The sequence below is a fragment of the Mchenga conophoros genome, linkage group LG22 (assembly GCF_057382185.1).
Source record: "Mchenga conophoros isolate Kocher_MC1m ecotype Shallow Benthic linkage group LG22, M_conophoros_male_GT1.1, whole genome shotgun sequence".
Lineage (NCBI taxonomy): Eukaryota > Metazoa > Chordata > Actinopteri > Cichliformes > Cichlidae > Mchenga > Mchenga conophoros.
This window is the reverse complement of record NC_140546.1, coordinates 16,360,479-16,381,928: the sequence shown is the minus strand read 5'-3', so window position 1 is coordinate 16,381,928 and position 21,450 is coordinate 16,360,479. Positions and strand designations below refer to the sequence as shown.

Sequence of the window (21,450 nt, the reverse complement as noted above, 5' to 3'; positions counted from 1 at the left end):
CCATTACTGCGAAAGAGCAGAATTCACCTCTCGCGTGTTTGTTGTGTGTGTTCTTGCCCGCAGGTCTAGGCGGCGCAGTCGGCTACGCGCTGGGAGGTTTGGACTGGACGCACACGTTCCTCGGAGCAGTCTTCAAGTCGCAGGAGCAGATCCTCTTCTTCTTTGCAGCCATCCTCTTCTCTGTCTCCGTCGTGCTGCATCTCTTAAGTATCGAGGAGCAGCAGTACTCGCCGCAACACGACAGGCTCGAGCAGGTACTGAACCGTGAAGTTCAGTTTTAGCAGAAATAGACTTTTTCAGTGACTTCACAGAAAACATCCTTTCACTGCTCTCTCGACAGGAAAGTCTGGATCCTGCCCACCTTCAAACATCGGCCAATGGCAGGGCTGGACTTCTCGGCGCCAAATTAGAAATGATCGGTGAGGATGATACGGTAGAGAGCTACGACCTCTATGACCCATACGAAGATGACCAGTCAGAGCATGGAGACATGGACTTCCTAGAGGCGGAGCTTGTGAGAAGTAAGTTCAGAAACTTCTGGGATTTTTTTTAAATTAGCAAAATCAATTTTAAATGGTTTTCAATTCAAATGATCAAAAAAAGATGGTCACTGTGCCAAGGGAATCCAAATAAACCCGAAGTTAGCAACATATGTATACTTTTTTGGTGTTTGGTTTTTATGTTTCCTAGGCAAAAAGAGAGCAAAAGGAAGTTCAGGATCCGTGTGACCATATGTCACAAAGACTTTTATTTCCACTTATAAGAATGCTTAATTGCTCTTTCTCTCTTTTTTTTTCCAGTCATGACAGGGCAGCTGTAACTTCATCCCTTTTTCTCTGCCCTGTTTCTTTCGCTTTTCTCTAAATTTCTGACACCTAAACTGATCGCATCACCTCCCTCTCTTCTTTCTCCAGGTAAAAGCGACAGCGTCCTCGCCATGGCAGACGCAACCCTCGATCACCTTGACCACGATGCGATGTTCTTGTGCCACATAGAGCCTTCCATCTTCGCCGATCACCTCTCGCCCTATCACGGCTCACCCTCCACGACCGCTTCCTTCTTCAACCCCAATCGCAGCACCCCACCCCCCCGATTCGCCAGCATCAGACGCAGCAGCAGCACGGGAAGTCAAGACTTCCTCCGCCCCCAAAACAGCAGTAATCAAACGAATGTTACCACCCCCAGGATTTCCCGCCTCTCAGCTTTCCTGCAAGAAATGGAAAATGACGATGGGCAGGAGGCGCTGCTGAACAACCAGCTCAACGAGCAGCGGACACTGAACGGGCGGCTGTTAGCCAGCGTTACTAATACTGACAGACTTGGCACTAACAGGCTGAGCTCCAAAGGACAGGCACACCGTGCTGGAATGGTCAAAGGTCAGCATCTTTACGTTATTATAGCCATGTTGTTGATATATGTTAACCCAGTCATATTTAGTTATACTGGGAAAGTCAGATTTGGTCATGTGAAATTGTTCTGATATAAACAACTTTAGTTTAGAAAAATAGCACAATAATGCTAAATCAGTTTCTTTAAATTTTAGCATGAAAGACCTGGATAATTTCCCTACAGTGTTATTTTAGTTAAAAGATGAACCCATTAACAAACTCTCTCTTCATCCAGCTGCCAGTACTGGAGCTCCTATGAGACAGTCACGCCACCGCCACACCTTCTACCGCCAGCCGTCCTGCACTTTTTCTTACTACGGCCGCGTGGGTAATCATCGTTACCGCTACCGCCGAGCCAATGCAGCTTTTCTCATCAAGCCGTCCCGCAGCATGAATGACCTGTACGAAGTGGAGGCCAGGCACAGGAGGAGGAACAGGCAGAGGAACAGACACCGCAGCGGGAACACCAACTCCTCCAGCGGGGACACGGAGAGTGAAGAGGGCGAGGTGTGTGGATGGAGGGGTGTGATGCTTAACGAGTCTGTATTGTTTGTCCTCGCTGGTAACTGTAATGTGTGATGAATTATCTTCTCCCCTCAGGTTGAGACCACCGTGCGCCTGCTGTGGCTCTCCATGCTAAAGATGCCCCAGGAGCTGCTGCGGCTTTGTGCCTGTCACCTGCTCACCTGGTTCTCCATCATTGCAGAGGCGGTCTTCTTCACCGACTTCATGGGACAAGTCATCTACCACGGAGATCCTAAAGTATGAGAAACAGTCAAAAATGCACAGATATACATACATTCACTTCATCTCACTTTACTTTACCAACATATACCGTGTTTTTTTTTTAAAAATTATTTACCCTAAAAACATTTATCAATCTTCTTTCAGTTTTTCTTTTCTTTTTTTTTAAATGCTTTGCACAGGCTTCTTTTCATTTCTCTGATTTTTGTCATTTATTTTGCTGCAGGAGGATAAAAAAGAGCAAAACAGTCTCCATCTTACGTAAAAAGTGATGTAACTAAGCCCAGTTTTCTGTCTCACAGGCTCCTTCTAACTCAACCTTATTGGATAACTATCACAAAGGAGTTCAGATGGGATGCTGGGGCCTGGGTATATATGCCATGACTGCAGCTACATGTTCAGGTAGCCATGCGCAAGAGCACATGCTCACATCATTCAGTTTTCCTGGTTAGAAAGTGGATTTTCTTTTAATCATTTGAGTAAACAATCCACAAATCTCTCTTTTCTAGCTATTCTTCAAAAATATCTCGACAACTTTGACTTGAGCATTAAGGTTATCTACATCCTGGGTACACTTGGATTCTCCATAGGTATGAACTGCATTAATAGACCACAGTAGAGTAGAAAAGCACACTGGATAGTCAGTAGTGCCCTAATCTCCCTCTTTTTTGTGTTTTCCTTCATAGGAACTGCAGTCATGGCAATTTTCCCTAATGTGTACGTGGCCATGGTGATGATCAGCAGCATGGGCATCATCTCCATGAGTATCTCCTACTGTCCTTATGCTCTACTGGGACAATATCACGAAATGAAAGCGGTACAGATATATTCAATTAAAAAGGCTGAATGATCTAATATAGATATGAATCTACAAAGATATGAATTAATGCATAGTTAAAGAATAGCTAGTAATCTACTTTTTTTGTTAGAAGATAATTATCATGTCTTTTGGGACTAATAACTTTCTTTGCATTTTTCAGTATATCCAGCACAGTCCTGGCAACTCTCGCAGAGGCTTTGGCATCGACTGTGCCATCCTGTCCTGTCAGGTGAGCGTCGAATAAAGTTATTTAGTTCTGCCACTTACATTCATGTCATATATTGTATCGAGAAAACTGTGTTGTGATTCTTCAGGTGTACATCAGCCAGATATTGGTGGCCTCAGCTCTGGGTTCTGTAGTGGAAGCTGTTGGCAGCGTTCGTGTCATTCCCATGGTGGCCTCTGGGGGCTCCCTCCTTGGATTCTTTACTGCCTGCTTCCTGGTTATTTATCCAACTCCAAACAACGGGTGAGAAAACTACACGTTCTTAGCCATAAAGCAATACACACACAAACTAAGAAATAGGCCTCTACTGAGGTTTTGCAGTCAGATGATCACTAACGTGACATTAACTTGTTTGCCATTTTGGAAGTGGGACAATGTAGGTTAAACCACATAAGGAACCAGTCACCTAGACTTAGGGACCTGTCCTCAACCATCTGGCTATCAAAGGTTGCTAGGAAAAAACTGCTCAGGGTTGATGACAGTTGCTGTGAAACATAGCCCCAGTCACGCAGGCCTACTCCAACTAGACTCCAACTACTCCATGAAAATGTGATGACTGCAGTGCTAATGCACAACTTTTACTTTGAAAGTGAACCTTTTCAAGTTTACTACCATATGGTGAGTTGTTAGTGAGTATTTGCAGATGGATTGCTGTGCTCCATGGAAAATACTATTAACTGTTGCAGCCTGCCAGCAGTTAAAGCCATTACAAGGAAGTTTTCAATGTAGCACCTACTTTGGGACCAGTTTCAACTAGCAGCAGCCAGCAACCTACAGCAACCACTTGCTCATCAGTTGAGGAAAACACATTTCTTCCTAGCAACCTCACATCTAGTGTGGCAGCAAATTCTCAGGCAATTTGTGCATGACATCATACAAGAAACTTCTATAGATAAAGGCCTAAATATGGTACTCATGCCTGCGCTTTAAGTTAGCTTAACGTTGAGACTGTTTCATTTGACCTACTTAATCTGTAGCTGTTTTTAAGCCCATTGTGAAGCCCTAACAAATTTTATTTCAATTGTCAGGGACGGGGAATCAGCCAAAGCTTCAGAGAAACGGACTTTGCCATCGCTGGAAAATCCCAATAGCGGCGAAGGGGCTGTTACCGTAGTGATTGAGAAACCCAGCTTCCTGAAACTCAACAAGGAGGGGAAGGCCACCAGCACTACTGCTTCCTGTCAGGTGGAAAATGAGTCTGCTCTGTGATTGGCTGACTGCGCCGACAGACACTTTGCTGCAGAAACAACTTGATTTGTCATTGCTGATGGAAAAGACTCGAAGGTGTGCCTTGATGTGAATTTGCTTTGGTCCACTCTTGGCGTTTGTTCTGGCTTTAACAGGGTTTTTATTTTTTATTTTTAATGTCACACTGAAGAAAACATCACAGTCTACCGTGGGACCAGCGTCACATTAGACCAACTTACCCAACAAAAGTCATTCTGGTCCCAGTGCCGCTTCAGCTGTTGACGAAGTTCCTTCCACTTATCCCTTACGGACTTTTGATCAATCCGTCAGGGTCGTCCAGGATTGAGTAATTAATTGGCCGTCGTTTTAAGGAGAGGTTGTCTCCTGTCTCTCAGGGCCTCTAGGAGGTGCTACTGAGCAGCCACCTGGACAGGAAACTTCAGGGGACTCACATACTCATTCAAACCCTCACACGCTCACATTTCCTCATCTAAGTTCAACACAATCGAATGAACACCCTAATAATGAACTCTATCGATGAACATTAGTCCTTGAAGCTGCAATCATTACAAAATGCTGAAAATCGTTCTTCCGCACTGTGGAGTCAGGTTGATTGAGTTTTTGCTTCGTGATGTGGACGCTGATTTACGAGAATGTGTGTGTCTGCTGACTTAAAACACCAAAACAACCCCAACAACACAGTCGGCTTTGCGGGACATTGCAGCGACACTAGCTTTAAGACTCTAAAGACTTTTGGAAGTGGCATTTTTTGAAATCGCGAGCCCGAAGCCTGGTTCCTGGGGAATTGATTGACCATAAAATTGATGCTGTTGCCCTCTTTCATATGGCAGGACTGACAAAATCTTTAATTCAGCCTTCAACGCGGGGGAAAGAGGACAATAATCCAGAGGATCTGCTCAGAAATATTGAGCATGAGAATAAAGTCGCATGTATATCGAACGATAAAACGACAGTCAAAACATACGCATGTTTACCGGGTGAAATTCGACAAGCGTGAAAGTAAGAGCCTAGATGCAGTGTGTGCAGTATATGGGGCATTACAATCAAATATTGTTTTCAAGATTTAGTGAGGAACCACAGTGATGTTTCTGTTTGTTTTGACTAATCAAACTAACCTATGCTGCATGTTAGACTAGCTGAGGAGCGACAAACCAAACACCAGAGAGGAAGAGAAAGAGGAAACAGAGTTGTTCTCCTTTTCTTTACTTTTTCGCTTATTTTTTTGTTTGTTTGTTTTAAAAAAGATACTGTCAGCATAAAGTTTGCCACTCACTGCACATTGTTGGAAAAGAAATGTCACAAGGTTCAGCTAGAACAGCGTTACCTTTTGGATTTGGGGTTCTAATATTTTTTATGGATGCTGAATTTTATGGAAATGTTTAAAAAAAGGCAAACAAATCTCCATTGTGTTGACAGGAGTCATTTATGACAACAGTTTAAGGCTTGTTGCGTAAGCTTCAAGAGAAGGTCATGGCCCTGTTGTGGGTCTTTCCACATCACCAAAAGAAGAACAGAGTAGATTCTATATTTTTCAAAGCAGACCCGGACCCGGTTTTAAGCTCTGTAACTTTCACAGAACAAAAGATAGCACCAAGAATTTAGAGTTTCACTAATTTTGATTGAAGTGTTGTGACATTTATTTTACAATACAGTCAAAAGGCTTTGGGAAAAATGGTTAAATCTGCTACGGTAGCCACAGCAAAGGAAGCAAAACTGCCGAGTTTAGCAATCCTTAAAGCCGGGATAGATACGAAGACCTTGATGACTGAGTGTGCGATGACGTTAAACGATCTTAATCTTCTGAATGTTTCTTTAGCTGATTATGCTGGACATGTAAAAAGTCATTTTAAAGTGTTGTGTTGTTTGTGCCCCGATAAATCAGGCCTTTAGTTGCAATAAGGACCCTTGTTGATCAGAGTACTGTGCAGAGCTTGTGCAGGCTGAGCAGGGTTGTTGGTGGTGGTGCATATTTTTGGGTCAGTTTTCCTTTCGTTTCAATCAGCTGAAGCAAGCAGCTTGAAGGGAAACAAAATGTAAATTGCAGTGGGGGTGGTGACTAAATAGAAAGAACTATTTGTATGTATGAACGTATGTAAAGCATTTAGTGGAAAAGGTGTTTTTATTTTGGGGTTTTTTTTTCAACTTGAGCGACTTTAGAAGAGAATTCAGAGGATGTTTTTTTTGGAGGGGGGGATGTGTTTGTGATTTTTCACTCTTGTGCAAAGTTTAACATTTTCTTCTAATACTAATTCGATTCCTTCCATACTTTCAGGTACATTGAATCAGAGAGTAAGATAAAACGTTGCTAAGATTGGATGTTTTAAAAAACGGCCCCCTGCAGCCATTAGCGCAATAAAATATTCTGAATAAACATAAAAAAATAATTTAAAAAATCAACTTTGGAGTTATGGAGCTTTGCATGCGACGACAACGATATGCATGTTCAGAACACCAAAGTATGACTGTACAAATCACTCGAGCTCTTTTCTTTAATCGTAATAGGTCAGGGATGTATTTTCTAATGCACGGCTGGATGTTTGTGTCTTTTTGTTTTCGTTTGAACTTAAACGTGTTAAAAAAAAAAAGAATTAAACGCAACATGTACTCTTTAAGCTGAAGCATTGTGCTTGGTCTGGGTCAGTACACTCCTAACAGGTGAGCGAGTTTTAAACATCCACTTTATCACTTTTCAAGCTGGAAAGTGAAGAAATGTGTTACAGGATGAGACGTCGTTCATTACAAGTGTAGGTTAGAGACTCCTGGCCGTGAATACTTGAAGTGCAACTAGAGTGTTTCTGTTCCAATGCAGTGAGGAAGTAGTTGATTTTATGGGGAAGTGGGGGGGTTGTTGTTCCAATGATGTCCCAAGCCTTTTATCACAGACTCTGGGATGTTCCGGCGACTCGGTTCAGCTCAGCCGCTTCGCTTGGCCTGCTGGGAGATTGCGTTCTTAACCTCTGATTCCATCTGGTGACTTAAAATGTTAATGTTTTTTTTGTTTGTTTGTTTGTTTGTTTTAAAGTCAACGAATGTGAGTTTTGTTTTTGGTTTTGATGTTTGACGATCCAGGGTGGGAGTCCTGACATTGCACAGAACTTGCACATAAGTAAAAAAAAAATAAATAAATAAACAAGTAGAACTTTATTGCAAAAGGAGGAAAAAAAACAAGTAACTGTGGATATTTATTTTTTGAGCTTTCTTGTCTATAAAGGACATTTAGTTTGCAAATGAGTAAATTAAAGCTATTCTATTTGCTGTTACAGGTGAACTGGACTTTGTGTGTGTGCGTGTGTGTGAGAGAGTGTGTGCGTGTGTGTGAGAGAGTGTGTGTGTGTGTGTGAGAGAGTGTGTGTGTGTGTGTGAGAGAGAGAGCATAGGTCCTCTCACAGCTGGCAAAGCAAAAAGACAGCAGTGTGTTAAAACTGTCATCTCAGTGTTCACTTTTTGGTCCTGGTTCTCTGTTCTGCAATCACCTGGTTTACACTTAGCTCTGGAATCGATGGTGATGATGCCTGAAGTCTTTTTTTTGTCTCTGTTCTGTTGTTTTAATTCAACTAGAAACTTTTTTTTGTGTGTGTTGTGTTTTATTTGAATCCTAGGCAGAGCCACACACGTCAAATTTTGGCCTTTGTACATTTTCAGTGTTTGCTCTCCACCGTCCGCATCACTGAATGAATGTGGAGACGCGGTGATGCTGTTTCATATTTCCTGGCAGCAGCGTGACGGCCATGCAGTCAGTCCAGCCTCTGTGCATGCGTGTTTGTGTGTTTGTGGCTCTGCCTTTAGTAAACTGTGTGTTAATGACGGAGGAGAGCGATGCCTATATACTTTGATTTTCATAGAGATTAAATCAAGATGAATACTTAAAGAATGGGAAAGTAAATATACGCAGCGTACTATATATAATATGCCTTGTTATTTGGAAAAAAAAGATGTAAATATACATATTTCTCTTTTAGTTTCTTCTTTTTTGCTGCTATAAAAAAGATGATTATTTTTGTTAGTAGTGTTGTTTTCTATATAAAGTCTGTATATATATCTCTATGTTATGTAAATATGCTTGAGCCTTCATATGTAGGACTCTGGATGAACACTGTATGGAACGCACCTTAAACTCTGTTCAGAAGCAAACAACCAATGACGTTTTTCATCATTTGGCATTTTCACTCAGAATTCAAAATGTGACAAGAATCAATAATAAAGAAGGGTCTCACCATACAGGCAAAAAAAAGAGAAAAAAATCTGCTCTGGATGAAAATAAAAGTTCATTTGATCAAAAAAGATTTCTGCAACTTGGAGTGTCTCACTTCATAAAGACATAAATATACAGTGATACCCACAAAATACATGTTTTTATATGCAATAATAATCAGAGAAACAAATTCATTTTAAAAATAGAACGTTTTTAATACTTAGAGGAAAATGCTTTGCAGTGCATTTAACATGAGTTGAGAAAGATGCTCAGAAAGGTCTTGATCTTGAGTGTAGCTGTTAGTTTACTCTTATTAGTATTACATTGCAAAATTTTTTACCACACATGTAAATAATGAAATATTAAGGGATAACAGTGTCTAAAAAACATGTTAATAAAATGCACTAATGTCCTTCTGTATATTGTTACCTCACTTATTATCTTTAGGGAGTCTTAAGCTTTAAGCAGACTGGTTTTATCAGGCTTGATGCACATTTTCTTGCAAGTATACGAGCATCTTATTCCTTGGAAAGTAAGATTTCTGTAAAATATTAATCACATGTTAATTAGAGAATTTTCATTCTTTATTATAAAGATTTGGCAAGCATTTCCAAATCGTACTTTTTTTTTTGTAAAGGAGGTATTTAGAGTATTTTTATCTGAAGAAATGATAAAACTCAATTGCACTTCAACAGAAACAGAAATCTGCACAACAACTAAGGGTGTAATTCCCCTGTAATCAAATGTAATTAATTAATTAATTTTTAAAAATTACAACTTTAAAAAATGTATTTGTATTTACATACAAATACAAATTTGAGTTGTGGATAAGTCATTTCGAATTGCGCCTAAATTCTGGGTATTTTACAGGAAAGGAGACACAAAGTACTTGAATTACTCACAGAATAATTTGTGTCTACTTAAAAGTTAGGCGCAAATCAAAATTACTGATACACTGTGTAAGATTACTTAGAAACCACTTAAATTTAATTACAGTAATTAATTGTTATAAAGTGTTATTTAGTTTTTATACTAAAAAAATAAATAAATTGTGATCCATTGAAGCTAACGACCAGGTTTACTCCAAAGAAGCAAATATAAAAATAATTCTGTCTTTGTGACCTCGCTCGTGTTTTTGTTTGCTTGTTTTTTGTTGGAATGCATGTGACTGTTGGTGATGCAACCTGCTGGTCTGCAGTTTCAAGACATTTTTTCATGTGCCAAAAAAAATCTTTACTCAGCATCTTCAAAGCAGCTAATTTGGTTTCCCATGATGCATTGCGGTTAGACCGCTGAGAAGGAAGAGGAAAACTGGGAAAAACATTTTGTTGTGCAGAATCAGATTTCTAGCGCACACAAACGCACACGCACATGCACATGCACACACTCGGTCAAAGCTTTGGCTGTTTCCATGAAGAGAAGCCAGAGAAGGAACCTGAAACTGGTGTGTGTGTTTAACCCAGACTCATCATGTGGCAGCAGGGCCAGCTGATGGTAAGTATTTATGTGTGTGTGTGTGTGTGTGTGTGTGTGTGTGTGTGTGTGTGTGCGCGCGCATTGGTATAAAGTTGCAAGCTAAGGTCATCGCAGTTACGTAACGTGAACTGTGATGACCTGCTGCTTCTCTGGAAGGATGATGGAGGGAAATGCCGCTCAATTTAATGTCTCACATTCCTGCTATGACTGACACCTCATAGCTCGACTCTAATATCGTCAATGAAAACTAAACAAAGAGTTTTATGCACTTAATACACAAATCCACTGAAATCTTGTGTAGGAGAGTAGTCATAAATCGTTTTTTAATTTATAAATTAAATTCATAATTCACAATTTTTTTCACCCTGCTTTAGAACACACAGATATTTCAGTGGATAACAGCAGCAGCTATGAAATAACATAATCTGTTATTGGGTAATGTTATTTTTCATGAACAGCTCCACTGTTAATCAGTGCCAGTGTGATTGTTCTGGATGACATTCTTCCACCGCAGGGAGATGCTGTCCTCTGGTGGAGTACACCTAGTACCAGGTTGGACCCCATTTCTGCCTTAATCCTTTGTAGCACAGATTCATCAAGTGCTGCAAACATTCCAGAGATTTTGGTGCATATTGACACGACAGCATCAAAGTTACTGCAGATTTGTTTGGCTGCAATCCATGATGTGAATCTCCTGTTCCACCGCATCCCTTTACCAGTGCTTTACCTGATTGAGACCTGATGAATGTGGAGGCCATCTGAGCACAGCAATCAGGTGATGGAGACACTGTGGTCATAAAGCAATAGAGATGATCATCAACAATACTCAGGTAGGCTCAAGTGTTTAACCAGGAGTTAAAAGAATGTACCTAATAAAGTTGCAGGTGACTATTTCTTTTGTTAACAACAGCTACAGCCAAAGAAACAGCACTTTAATTGCAAAAAGCACCACCATCTCTGCATTTTCTTTATATAAATCATTTATTATACTAAACAAGATAAACAAGTCAGTAAAAATAGCACACACTGACTCAAAAACAAGCAATGCTGAGACAAACAAACAAGGAGAAGAAGAAGAAAATGAATTTATGATAAAGTGACTTTATGTTAGTACATAGTTTGATTGATGCATCCATTTCTTAAACATTTAACTTGCATCTACCAAGTCCTGAATTATGAGGAAGATGTGTGATCACAGCCTCTAAAGTGTAGCCTAAATTTAAATCCAGCAAATAACCTGATGTACTAGAAACAAAGCAGTGCTTTTGTTTTTCATCATTTCCTGTCATTGTGATGCTGACATAAGTCCATTTAATCATTTTTAAATTATTAACAAGTCATTAAAAGAACATCACACTGTGTACCCCTAAATGTTTATACACACACATTTATCCTATTTATGTGTCTCGAGACTTCAACCCTCTGAAAGTCTCTTTTCTTTGCTCATAACTCTTTCTGTTATTCTTCATTTTAATGTTGCAAATGTCATTTTTGAAGGCTTTCAACATTCAGTGTGACTCAATACAGACATCTTGATGAATCAGAGTCAAATGCATCCTAAAAAATCAAAGCAGTCAAATAAATGGTCTACAAAAGTACACAAAAGGAGTATTTCCATTCTAAAGCGTATGACTTAGTCACGGTAGTTTACCTACTATACAACTGTTACTATACAACTTTTTGTTTTTATTTCTAATGGAAAAATTTTAGTTTAAAAAAAGAGCGAGAAAGGGAATAAAGGGACAGGTAAAGCCTTGTTTAACTCACATGTGCAGGAATTTACAAAGAGTGTTAAAGAAGTATCCAGACAGAACGATGACTAAATAAAAAGCTTGTTTGTGAATAAAATGGGTTTTTTTTCCTCCCTAGTCAATCTGAATTTTTACATCACAAACTTTGATGAGGTGCCTCTGGAACACAAGCCAAACATCAACTCCCCACATACATAGTTTTTTTTTCTGTGTGTAATCCAGCAGCTTTTGAAACTTGAAGCAGTGTAAGTTCATTGGTTTCACAGCAAAACAAAGTCGACATGTGTCACTGTCTCCAGCTGTCTCTCTGAACTGTGCCATCACTGGTTTCCGAAACATGGCCGCCTGTCCAATCAGAGTGGTGTGCGCTGGTTGTAGAGAGGGGTGCACTTGTGAGCGTTAGTGTGGCTATGCTCTGAGCTATCGCCAGTGCCGTACCCGAGCATTTATTCAGCGAATTCCTCTCCCCTTCGATGCCACTTGTAAACCCCACCTCCCCGTCCTCCTCTCTGCCTCCCCTTCTCCTGGTCCTCCACATTCTCTTGAAGCTGTCCGTCACAAAGCAGTAAACCACTGGATCCAGGCAGCTGTTCAGGCTGCTCAAGGTCACGGTGATGTGATAGGCAAGCACATCCCTCGCCCCTTGCCCGGGAGCCTCCCCCGCCACTCTGAACTGGAAGTAAACCAGCACCTGGCGGACGTGGAAGGGTGTGAAACACACAGTGAAGACCACCAGGACGGTGGCCAAAAGCCTGATGGCACGAGTCCTCCTCACCCTGCTCTGGTGGGTCATCCCGCTGTGGCTGGAGGAGAGAAAACAGGTGACGCGCAGAGTGAAGACCACCACAGCGAGCAGGGGGAGGAGAAACTCCAGGATGGTGAGATAGAAAAGGGCAGGGAGGACCATGCAGGAGGAACTGAACTCCAAAGCTGTGGTCTAGAGAGAGAAGGAGAAAGAATTCTATCATGATTTAGCCTTTTAGCATTTTTAGCTTGTCTCAGCTTGACAGCCTTGTCAGCTCTTCTTTAGATCCTGACTGTTCTGTAAACCAAGACTCCTACTTTTCTTGCAACCTCATGAAAATTATTATTTGATTAATTGACGGTCATCACTGATAAGTTTTAATACTCAGGATAATTTAAAATTGCCCCCCCCCCCCCCAAACTAAATCTGTGTCATTAACCAATTCATAGACTAAATTATGAACTCAATTATTGCAATTAATTTATTTCTCTTTTTAGGTTTATTTTGTGGATTTATACACTGAGAGCTCATCTTGTGTGCGCTGTGTTTTTAGTGTGTCTCTTCACCTGAAAAGAGTAGGTGACCACGACTGCAATGAACCACACGGTGGCACTGACACACCTTGCCGCTCCTATGGTCCTCCATCGATGAAGGGTACTGGATGCGTGGACGACAGCGAGGTACCGATCGATACAGATGCTGAATAGAAAGCCATCAGTGAATATTGATAGAGGGGACATATTATTCCAATTTATTTTTTGATAAATTTGAATACTAGGCTTCTTTAAGGCTTCACTCCTTAAAACCCTGACTTTCTTCTGATTGGCTGCCCCTTGCCTGGCTTCCACAAACCAAAGCTTCTTTCATCTCAGTCCAAGCCTGAGAGGACGGTATAAGGAAATCCATGCCAAAATGATATCACCTTGACACAAGAACTTCTGGAAATCAAGAAATTAGACCAGCCAGAAGCCAAACTCTTGGTCCACAGGGTTATCTGTGTGTGTTACCACATTGAATATGAGCATCCAACTAAAAGAATGCACATAACTAAAAATAATGAAAAGCATAACAGCTCCTCGTTATGTGACAAATGAGGTTATGACTCACCCACCTGGTCAGAAACAGGATACTACAGTACATATTGACAAAGTAGCTGAAGGTGTGGACGTATGAGCAGGCCACACAGCTCCCTCCACTGTGGTACAGAGCGATGCGAGCTGGCAGCGACAGAGCCACCAGCAGGTCAGCCACCGCCAGGTTTATGGTGTAAACCACGGAGGCTGAAGAGTGTGCAGAGGCACCGCAGAAAACGTAGAGAGCCAGGCTGTTGAGGACCACCCCAACCACCAGCATCAGACAGTTAAACACCTGCAGCAGGGAGGGATGGATCCTTAGTTTATTGGTCATGCAGATTAAATAGATTAAATTTCTTGGTAAATTTAATCTATTCAATTTATTTAGGCGGGGTCCTTGCTTTTATCTGCTTACCCTAAACAAGTGTAAAAACAACTTAAGGAACTGCACAGAAACAGCAAATGCTGGAGTGTAACATAAGATTTATTCAGCATTTGATCTTACCATCAGAAAAACCCAGATGGTGTAGAAATCTTGATACAGCTGCATGTCCAGGTGGGCTAACCTGTGCAGGTTTGTGGTCCCCCATTCCTGGTCCCAGGTGTTGCAGTTAGTTTGGTGTGAGTTGAAAAGTGACAGGAGAGGCTCAGCAGTGGAGCTGGAGCTGATGTTGGCGAGAAGGCTCTCCATTGGTTGGAAAAAATGAATGACAGGTAGGCTGGTGAGAATCAGGAAGTGAAGATGTAAAAAAAAAAGAAAAAAAGATTTACAATGTTTTACTTAAATCAATAAATACAAATAAAAGCAAATTACAATGTCTATATTATGTTATGTCAACTTTAGGGGAATAATTCCTTTACTATAGTAGTAATCTCAACTGGAAGTCCAGTCTAACATCTGCTTCCACACTTTCAAGGTATTATTCCATGACAACAATGCAAAATCCTTTAGAAAGCTAGTTATTGGAACTGGGATTGTGTTACCACACTGTTCATGTATGAATAAAACAACTGCTTGTTGTTATTTTCAGGTTAAAACCCCACAATAATAATGAAGCAAGTGGACTAAATAAAGAGAAATACAGTCACCTGGACATTTCATTAGGCACACCTGTTCAGCCGCTCATTAACATTAATATATCTAATCAGCTAATCATGTGGCAGCAACTCTCTGCATTTGAACAGCCTGTTCAGGTCAAGCTGAGCATCAGAATAGGGAAGAAAAGTGATTTGAGTGACTGGACGTGGTATGACTGTTGGTGCCAGATGAAGTAGTCTGAGTATTCCAGAAACTGCTGATCTACTGGGATTTTCCCATGCAACCATTTCAGAATGATCCAAAAGACGAGAAAATATCCAGTGAGTGGCAGTTCTAAATAAGAAAATGTCTTGCTGATGTCAGAGGCCAGGGGAAACTGACCAGACTACTTTGGGCTGATAGGAAGACAGTATCTCAAAAATACTCAAAAAGAACAAGTCAAGAGCTTTTTTTGGATGCATAACATGCTGAAGCTTGAAACAGATTGACTACAGCAACAGAAGTCCATACTGATTGCTACTCCTGTCACCAAAATTGTACAATGCTGTCTGGTCTGATTAGTCTCAGTTTCTGCTGGTAAGGTCAGGTTTGGTGTAAACAACATGAAAGCATGGATCCATCCTTTCTGCCTTGTACCAAAGGTGGTAGTGGTGATGATGTAATGGCGTGGAACGAATTTTCCTGGCACACTTTTGGCCCCTTAGTACTGAAAGATGATAGTTTATTGTTTCTGACCATGTCCATTTATGACCACAGAGTACACATTGTCTGATGGCTACTTCTAGCAGGATAACAAACCAGGCAACAAAGGTCAAAACATTTCAAACTGGTTTCTTGAACATGACAGTGAGTTCACTGTACTCAGGTGTCTTCCACTATCACCGGATCTCAATCCAATAGAGCGCCTTTGAGATGTGGTGGAACAGGATGTTCACAATGATGTGCAGCTGACAAATCTGCAGCAACCGTGTGATGCTATCATGTCAATGTGGACCAAAATCTGTGAATAATGTTTTTAGTACTTTGCTAAATCCATGCCACAAAGAATTAAAACAGTTACTATTTCTTGATGCGCACCTCAAAAAATACTGTAGCACTCAAGGCATTTTTAATTTATTACTTTGTTAACGTAGTGAGGAAAATAAATCTTTCAGATTCTTGTCTTTTCTAAATGGTAAAAGCTTTTTAGGATTATGTCCAGACTCATTCTATCTACTTTTTTTTAACCTCCCCCCCCCCTCAGATTGTTCAGTAATATCAGGACTTCTTCATTACAGCCTCCCGGCAGTAATTTAAAGACGGATGCCTTAACCTTTTATCTTGGACTCAGCCTTGGATACTGTATTGTAAATAGTTCCAAACAGCTTTGTTCTCCAAACTCACACACACACACAAAGACACCCACATACGCACACTAAAAACTAAAGGAGATAGCTGTGACTTCTAGGGATGAAAACATGGCCAACATCTGCAGAACTGAATCCAGGCAGAGAGACTTTGGAAATCCCGATCCTATAAACAATGTGCTCTTGTATCGTAGAGGCAACTGCATCCATCTTCATCTCCTCCCTAAAAGGATGTGACACTCTCAACAAAGTTAAGTACACGACCGTGTGTGTTACTTCAAAGATGGAGCACAGCATTAAGATGAACCCTGCCAGCGCACGCGGCTATTTAACACACCACTGACCTGTGTTGTGTTGAACATGATGTAGACTGTTGTCTTAACACAATAAACGTGATCAGTGCGACACGTCCTGTTTAAAAAAACGGCTGGACTGTGTTCACTTTCAAGGGGCTTAAAGAAGTAAAAAGACTGGCCAAAAATAGTGTTGATATTTGAAAGTCAGACGGGAACAGATAAAACAGTGTGATAAATAAGGCGTTACGACATTAGTGAATTTGTTATGTTCTGCTTAAGAACAACTGGCCAAACAAGCTATTCATTAGTTGGCCAAAACTGTTTCACCCTTAACTTGAATGTACTAACTTTTCCCAGAGCTTTGAAACTTATCACACTCATTTTCTATGGAAATAAACTTGTTGTCGTACAATCTCTGTAGTTGTTCTGAGTTCATCCAGAGCCCTTACAGGACCTTTAGCCAAGTTGGCTCAAAAGTTAGTTTCAGCTTGTTTCATCTGATGAATCACGGGGGTTAAAATGATTTATTTTTCGCTCAGCAAATCTGTGGAGCTCCCCTGGCAGAGCTTGCACATCACATACAAGCAACTCAAGTCCTTTAAGAAGCAGCCTGGATTTGAGTCTGCCCATCATTCATCTTCTCCATCACACTTTCTTTTCTACTCTGAACTGTTCCTGTTAATGCGTTTCTAAAAGCCCCAAATTAAATCTCACAAAAAGTGTTTATTTAGTCTTGACTGTTCGACATCAGAAAAAACATACATTGAAAATATCATCCTTTACTTTAATGAAAGTAATTTTATAAAAGTCTTAAATAATGTCATATTTTACTCAGCAGATCCTCTCATTTTGGCCAAAAGTGTCTTTCCTTATAAAAACCAGAGACGGATGAGCTCCCACTGGATAACATGTGCCGCTGAGAGAGGTCTTTCCACTCTTCATCATCATAAGACAGTTAGATAAAACATGACTGTCAGCCTGGATTTTAAAAAAGAAAAAAAACCTCTCCAAACAGCTATCTTCTTTGAAACTTCATAGTTATGGTAAAATATGTGACAAAATTATTATATAAAAGATAAACCAGTGAATGACTCTGAAGCCTGCAAATGTTTTTTAACATTGTGTTAATCATTGCTGCCCAGCACCTGCAGACTTTACAGATGCAGATGTGCATTTGCTTCTTAGATTCACTTTTAAATGAAATGATTAGAACATACTAATCATATCTAAATCTATAGGGGCTGCCTTTGAGCTAAACCCTCACAAGTTAAATTCAGGCATTTTAAACTTTACATTATGCACTCTTAAAAGAATGAAAGCTCCTTTTTGTGTACAATTTCCAATGGAAAAAAAAAAACGTAATATGCATGTACCAGAGGGAAAGTACTGTACTGTGATCTCCAGGAGGACAAATGTACACAAGGAACCTTAAAACTGCTGCTCAGAAAATGAGGCAAAGTAATGCAGACTATTGTCCTTCTGATCGTTAGGTACAAAAACCATAACCAGAAAAAAACAAATAAGGTCAAATAATGATGACTGAATGGATTAAACGTACCTGAAGAAGAGAAAAAGTGGTGAAAACAAATCCTCATGCAGTAGACTTGTGCAAAAGTCCTTGTTGTCTGATTATATAAATTAAGAGCTCCTCAGTTGCTTTTCATTTCATACTTTTATCTTCTCTTCATTTCATCCATCCTTTGTTCTTTCAGTAATTTGCTAAAAAGGTAAGGAAAGAATAGGCCCAGAGAGTCAGATGTGGAGCTCTGGGGCGGAGAGCGTCCTCCAATGGAAAGTAAAGTTCAACAGGCGGACCTCCTCTTTCCATCATCTCTTTCATATCACGTATTACAGAAAATGTAATGAAGATGTGTCAAAAATGTTAACTTCTTTCATTTTCTTTCTTGTCATTCCCCATCTTCCTCCACCTTTCTGTTTTGTCTCATAATATCTCCCATTTTCCACCTCTTTAGTTTGAGCTCTCGTCAAATAGGACATCTTCTAATATATTTCATCTGAAACAGGGATTTGGAAAGGCAATGCAAAGACAAGGCTTGAGCGTCCGAGGTGTCGAAAAGCAGAAGAGGAACACATACTTGGATGGATAACAGTTGGATTGGGAATAACAAGAAAAGAGTAAGTGGCTGGCAGGCTAAAAGGAAGAGGAAAAATTAGAAAGAGCTGGCCGGAAGACTGCTCTGTCTCTGTGGGACAAAAACAAAAGGCAGTTTCAAAATCGTTTATTTAAAGCTGTCTCCAGGGTGGTCCCACTTGGACAGCGTTAGAGAGAAAAAATATACATTTGTCTCTGTGTAAATACATGATTCAATTAGAGAAGTTAAGAGCAAAATAAAAGCGTAAAGCATACAACAGCATAAACTGTTTCTGTAGATGTTTTTATGAAGCTGCCAGCCTGTGAACCCGTGAACCAACACACACTTATAAAAATGGGAGAGGACACCTTCATAGTGAAAGATAGATAAAAAGTAGAGAAGGGATCACTTTACATTTGTTTCACCACAAAGAAGCATCACCTAAACACACAGGAGGATAAACAGCTGTAACATCTGTCCCATTGAATATGTTTGCGGTTGTGTGGCTAACATCAAAACGTCAAATAAAGTCCTGTGGCAGTAATACCGGTGAAAAAAAACCATAGGCGTCAGTTCTTATGAAGCTAAAAGGAGACTTCGCTGTTGGTGATGTCATTATACAAAGTGCCTGGTTAATGTTTGATTGAATGTTTCTTGGCTTGTTTAAATATTTGAAATCTTTGCCAAATGTTTAAACTGTTGGAGACGGAGGAAGGATGTCGCGCTTGACACTTTGGCGGAATTTAGAGGGTGGAAAGAGTGCTTAATTTAAGTTGTGCATAGGAAATCTATTTCTAGAAACCTTTGGGGTAGATGTATTAGGGAATTAAGGGGCACTCCAGCACTTAAACTTAAACTCTGACAAAATTGGAAATGTCAGAGGAATTATCTGGGCTTGCAGACAAGGGTAAGTCTGCAGGCATTTAGCAAGCAGAGAGGAGCTAAAACCTCATGGGAAAAACAAACATATTTTGTTAGGCTGAGAGGGATTTATTTTAGCTTTCAGTAGGTCTTCTGTTCAGAAGTACTGAAATAGCCCTGTTACAGATTTTAGCAGGTGGCAGAGAGCTTGGAGAGGTGGGCATATGCACTGGAGAGAAAATGAATGAAAGACAGTAAAAGCAAAAATAGAATAGAATAGAATAGAATAGTCATTGTAAATGTAAGACTAAATACATGTGCATGAACGAGAGGGAGACGGGGGAACACTGAAGGTGAAAGGAGTAGAGGTAGTGAAGATGTATGAGTTTAAATAGTCGGAGTCAGCTATCCAAAGAAAAAGACACTGCATGAGAGAGTTGAACGCGAGCGTGCAGGCAGGCTGAAAATAAGATTCAGGGGTGATTTGTAACTGTGGAGGTGGCGGAGTTGAAGATGTTAAGATTTAAATGGGGGGTGACCAGGATGCAAGATTGAGGTGAACAGCTGAGGTTAGATAAAGATGGAGCTGTCTTATAAGCAAACTTCAAAAAGATGATTTCATTTTCTAGAACTGGAGTTAAATAAGATAGGATGGTGGCTGGACTAGACTCTATCTGCCTTTTTAGGTCTGTGGGGCTAATGTATTAGTCAGAAAAAGCAGAGGATATGGCCGTCAGATGAATGCTCTTTAAGGTAGGATTCAAAGGCAGTCTCATGGTTCAATGATATGTTACATTATGGACCGATAATGTCCTGATATCTACTGCAGGACCCAATGATAATTAAAACATCATTTGAATTGAATAGAATTTTTGAATTGAAATTTTTATTTCAGTCAACAACAACAGATTATAATTTTACATTTAGAATCATTACTTCAGTATTAAGTTTAGAAACTCATTAAATCCTAAAACATGATGTTTGCCTAAAACAGGGATGTCAACATCAATGTCAACCCACTTTTCTGTCAGTGTAAGGAAATAGCCGAAATAAATAAAGAGTAGCTACACTATTATCAGATCAACATGAATAATCTTGGTCTCTATGGACAGGTAAGATGTCAGATAATATTATTAAGCATCTGGGTCGCTGTGACTGGTACTGTACCTGAGTAAATTCTGATGCACCAAAAACAAAACAAAACAAAAAAACATTCAGAAAGAAAAGAAAAGAAAGTGAAAGAAAGACCATTATTGCTGTGTGACACAGCAAGTTTAGGAATAAATCCGATACCAAGTAAATACAAGGTTAGTATTGCTGATACCAATACTTTCAACCCATAAAGTCGGTTTATTTAGGGGAGAGCGTTTATGAGATAAATCAATTTGAATTTGCAATTCCTGAACACATTTTAATGATGTGATGAGTGATGAGTTAACACAGCTAAACACACCTTTCAGCTTTTCGTGTATTTTGAAACAGGGGTTTTGGGGGGTCTTAGACTTGTCTTTAAAGCACTTTGGGTCAACTTCTGTTGTTTCAATGTGCTACAGGCTATAAATAAAACAGATTTAAGACAAAGACATGACAAAAAGGTTCATACATTTTTTCATAGTGCATAGAGGTATACTTTTATAATTAGGTGGGCTACATACTGAACTTAAGATGATTAAAGCAAAGTATCAGTCCCATTGTGCTAGTGTCATTCTGATGCCAATATTTAGTTGGTATTGAAACTATTAATATTTGGATGGATCCTCCCACCTCTACAGACCATAGGAAACTCCAGTAGATCAAGGGTGCCTTGTTTAATGCTGCATCATCCCTCTACAGGAACTGTACAGGTAATATCCTGACAGCTGTAATGGAGGATCAGAGCTGTGCGGCCCTACTTGGTTACGGAAGCTATGTGTGAAAGCTCATCTCTCTAAACTAAAGAGAAGTCTTAAAATTCTTTGGAGACGCGCATATGGATCTGGCTGCAGGCGGTGAGAATCGGGCAGCTCAAGATATTTTGAATTAGTTTATGATTAGGGAGTTTTTATTATATCATGCATTCAGTAACTGAAATAAAAATCATCAAGCGTGAAAGCTGTTTTGGTTATTTCGGCGACTTCTAGACGACATTATGTTAAACACTTGTGCTTTAAGCTTACACTGTTACCACGGCGACCGAGAAGCGTCAGCATTT

General features: G+C 40.1%; 2 protein-coding genes across 3 annotated transcripts in view; one reads left to right on the top strand and one right to left on the bottom strand.

Moving 5' to 3' along the window:
• The window catches only part of slc45a4a (solute carrier family 45 member 4a), a 54,685-nt gene extending 46,017 nt beyond the window's left edge, over nucleotides 1–8,668 (top strand). For both annotated transcript variants that reach the window (XM_085261804.1, XM_085261805.1), the window contains 11 exons: nucleotides 64–254; nucleotides 341–521; nucleotides 915–1,376; nucleotides 1,624–1,895; nucleotides 1,989–2,150; nucleotides 2,435–2,534; nucleotides 2,642–2,722; nucleotides 2,819–2,949; nucleotides 3,113–3,181; nucleotides 3,267–3,421; nucleotides 4,207–8,668. In XM_085261804.1, the coding sequence (XP_085117930.1) occupies nucleotides 64–254; nucleotides 341–521; nucleotides 915–1,376; nucleotides 1,624–1,895; nucleotides 1,989–2,150; nucleotides 2,435–2,534; nucleotides 2,642–2,722; nucleotides 2,819–2,949; nucleotides 3,113–3,181; nucleotides 3,267–3,421; nucleotides 4,207–4,387 (1,985 nt within the window). In that variant the 3' untranslated portion in view covers nucleotides 4,388–8,668. The remainder of the gene's footprint in view (nucleotides 1–63; nucleotides 255–340; nucleotides 522–914; nucleotides 1,377–1,623; nucleotides 1,896–1,988; nucleotides 2,151–2,434; nucleotides 2,535–2,641; nucleotides 2,723–2,818; nucleotides 2,950–3,112; nucleotides 3,182–3,266; nucleotides 3,422–4,206) is intronic.
• Nucleotides 8,669–11,423: 2,755 nt separating this feature from the next.
• LOC146549201 (G protein-coupled receptor 20) lies at nucleotides 11,424–14,499 on the bottom strand. Its single transcript, XM_085262602.1, has 4 exons — nucleotides 14,130–14,499; nucleotides 13,663–13,919; nucleotides 13,118–13,250; nucleotides 11,424–12,743 (listed from the first exon to the last, which is right to left on the bottom strand). Exons 1-4 carry the CDS (start codon nucleotides 14,313–14,315, stop codon nucleotides 12,093–12,095), a joined length of 1,227 nt encoding a protein of 408 aa, XP_085118728.1. The 5' UTR covers nucleotides 14,316–14,499; the 3' UTR covers nucleotides 11,424–12,092.
• Between the last annotated feature and the right edge of the window lie 6,951 nt (nucleotides 14,500–21,450).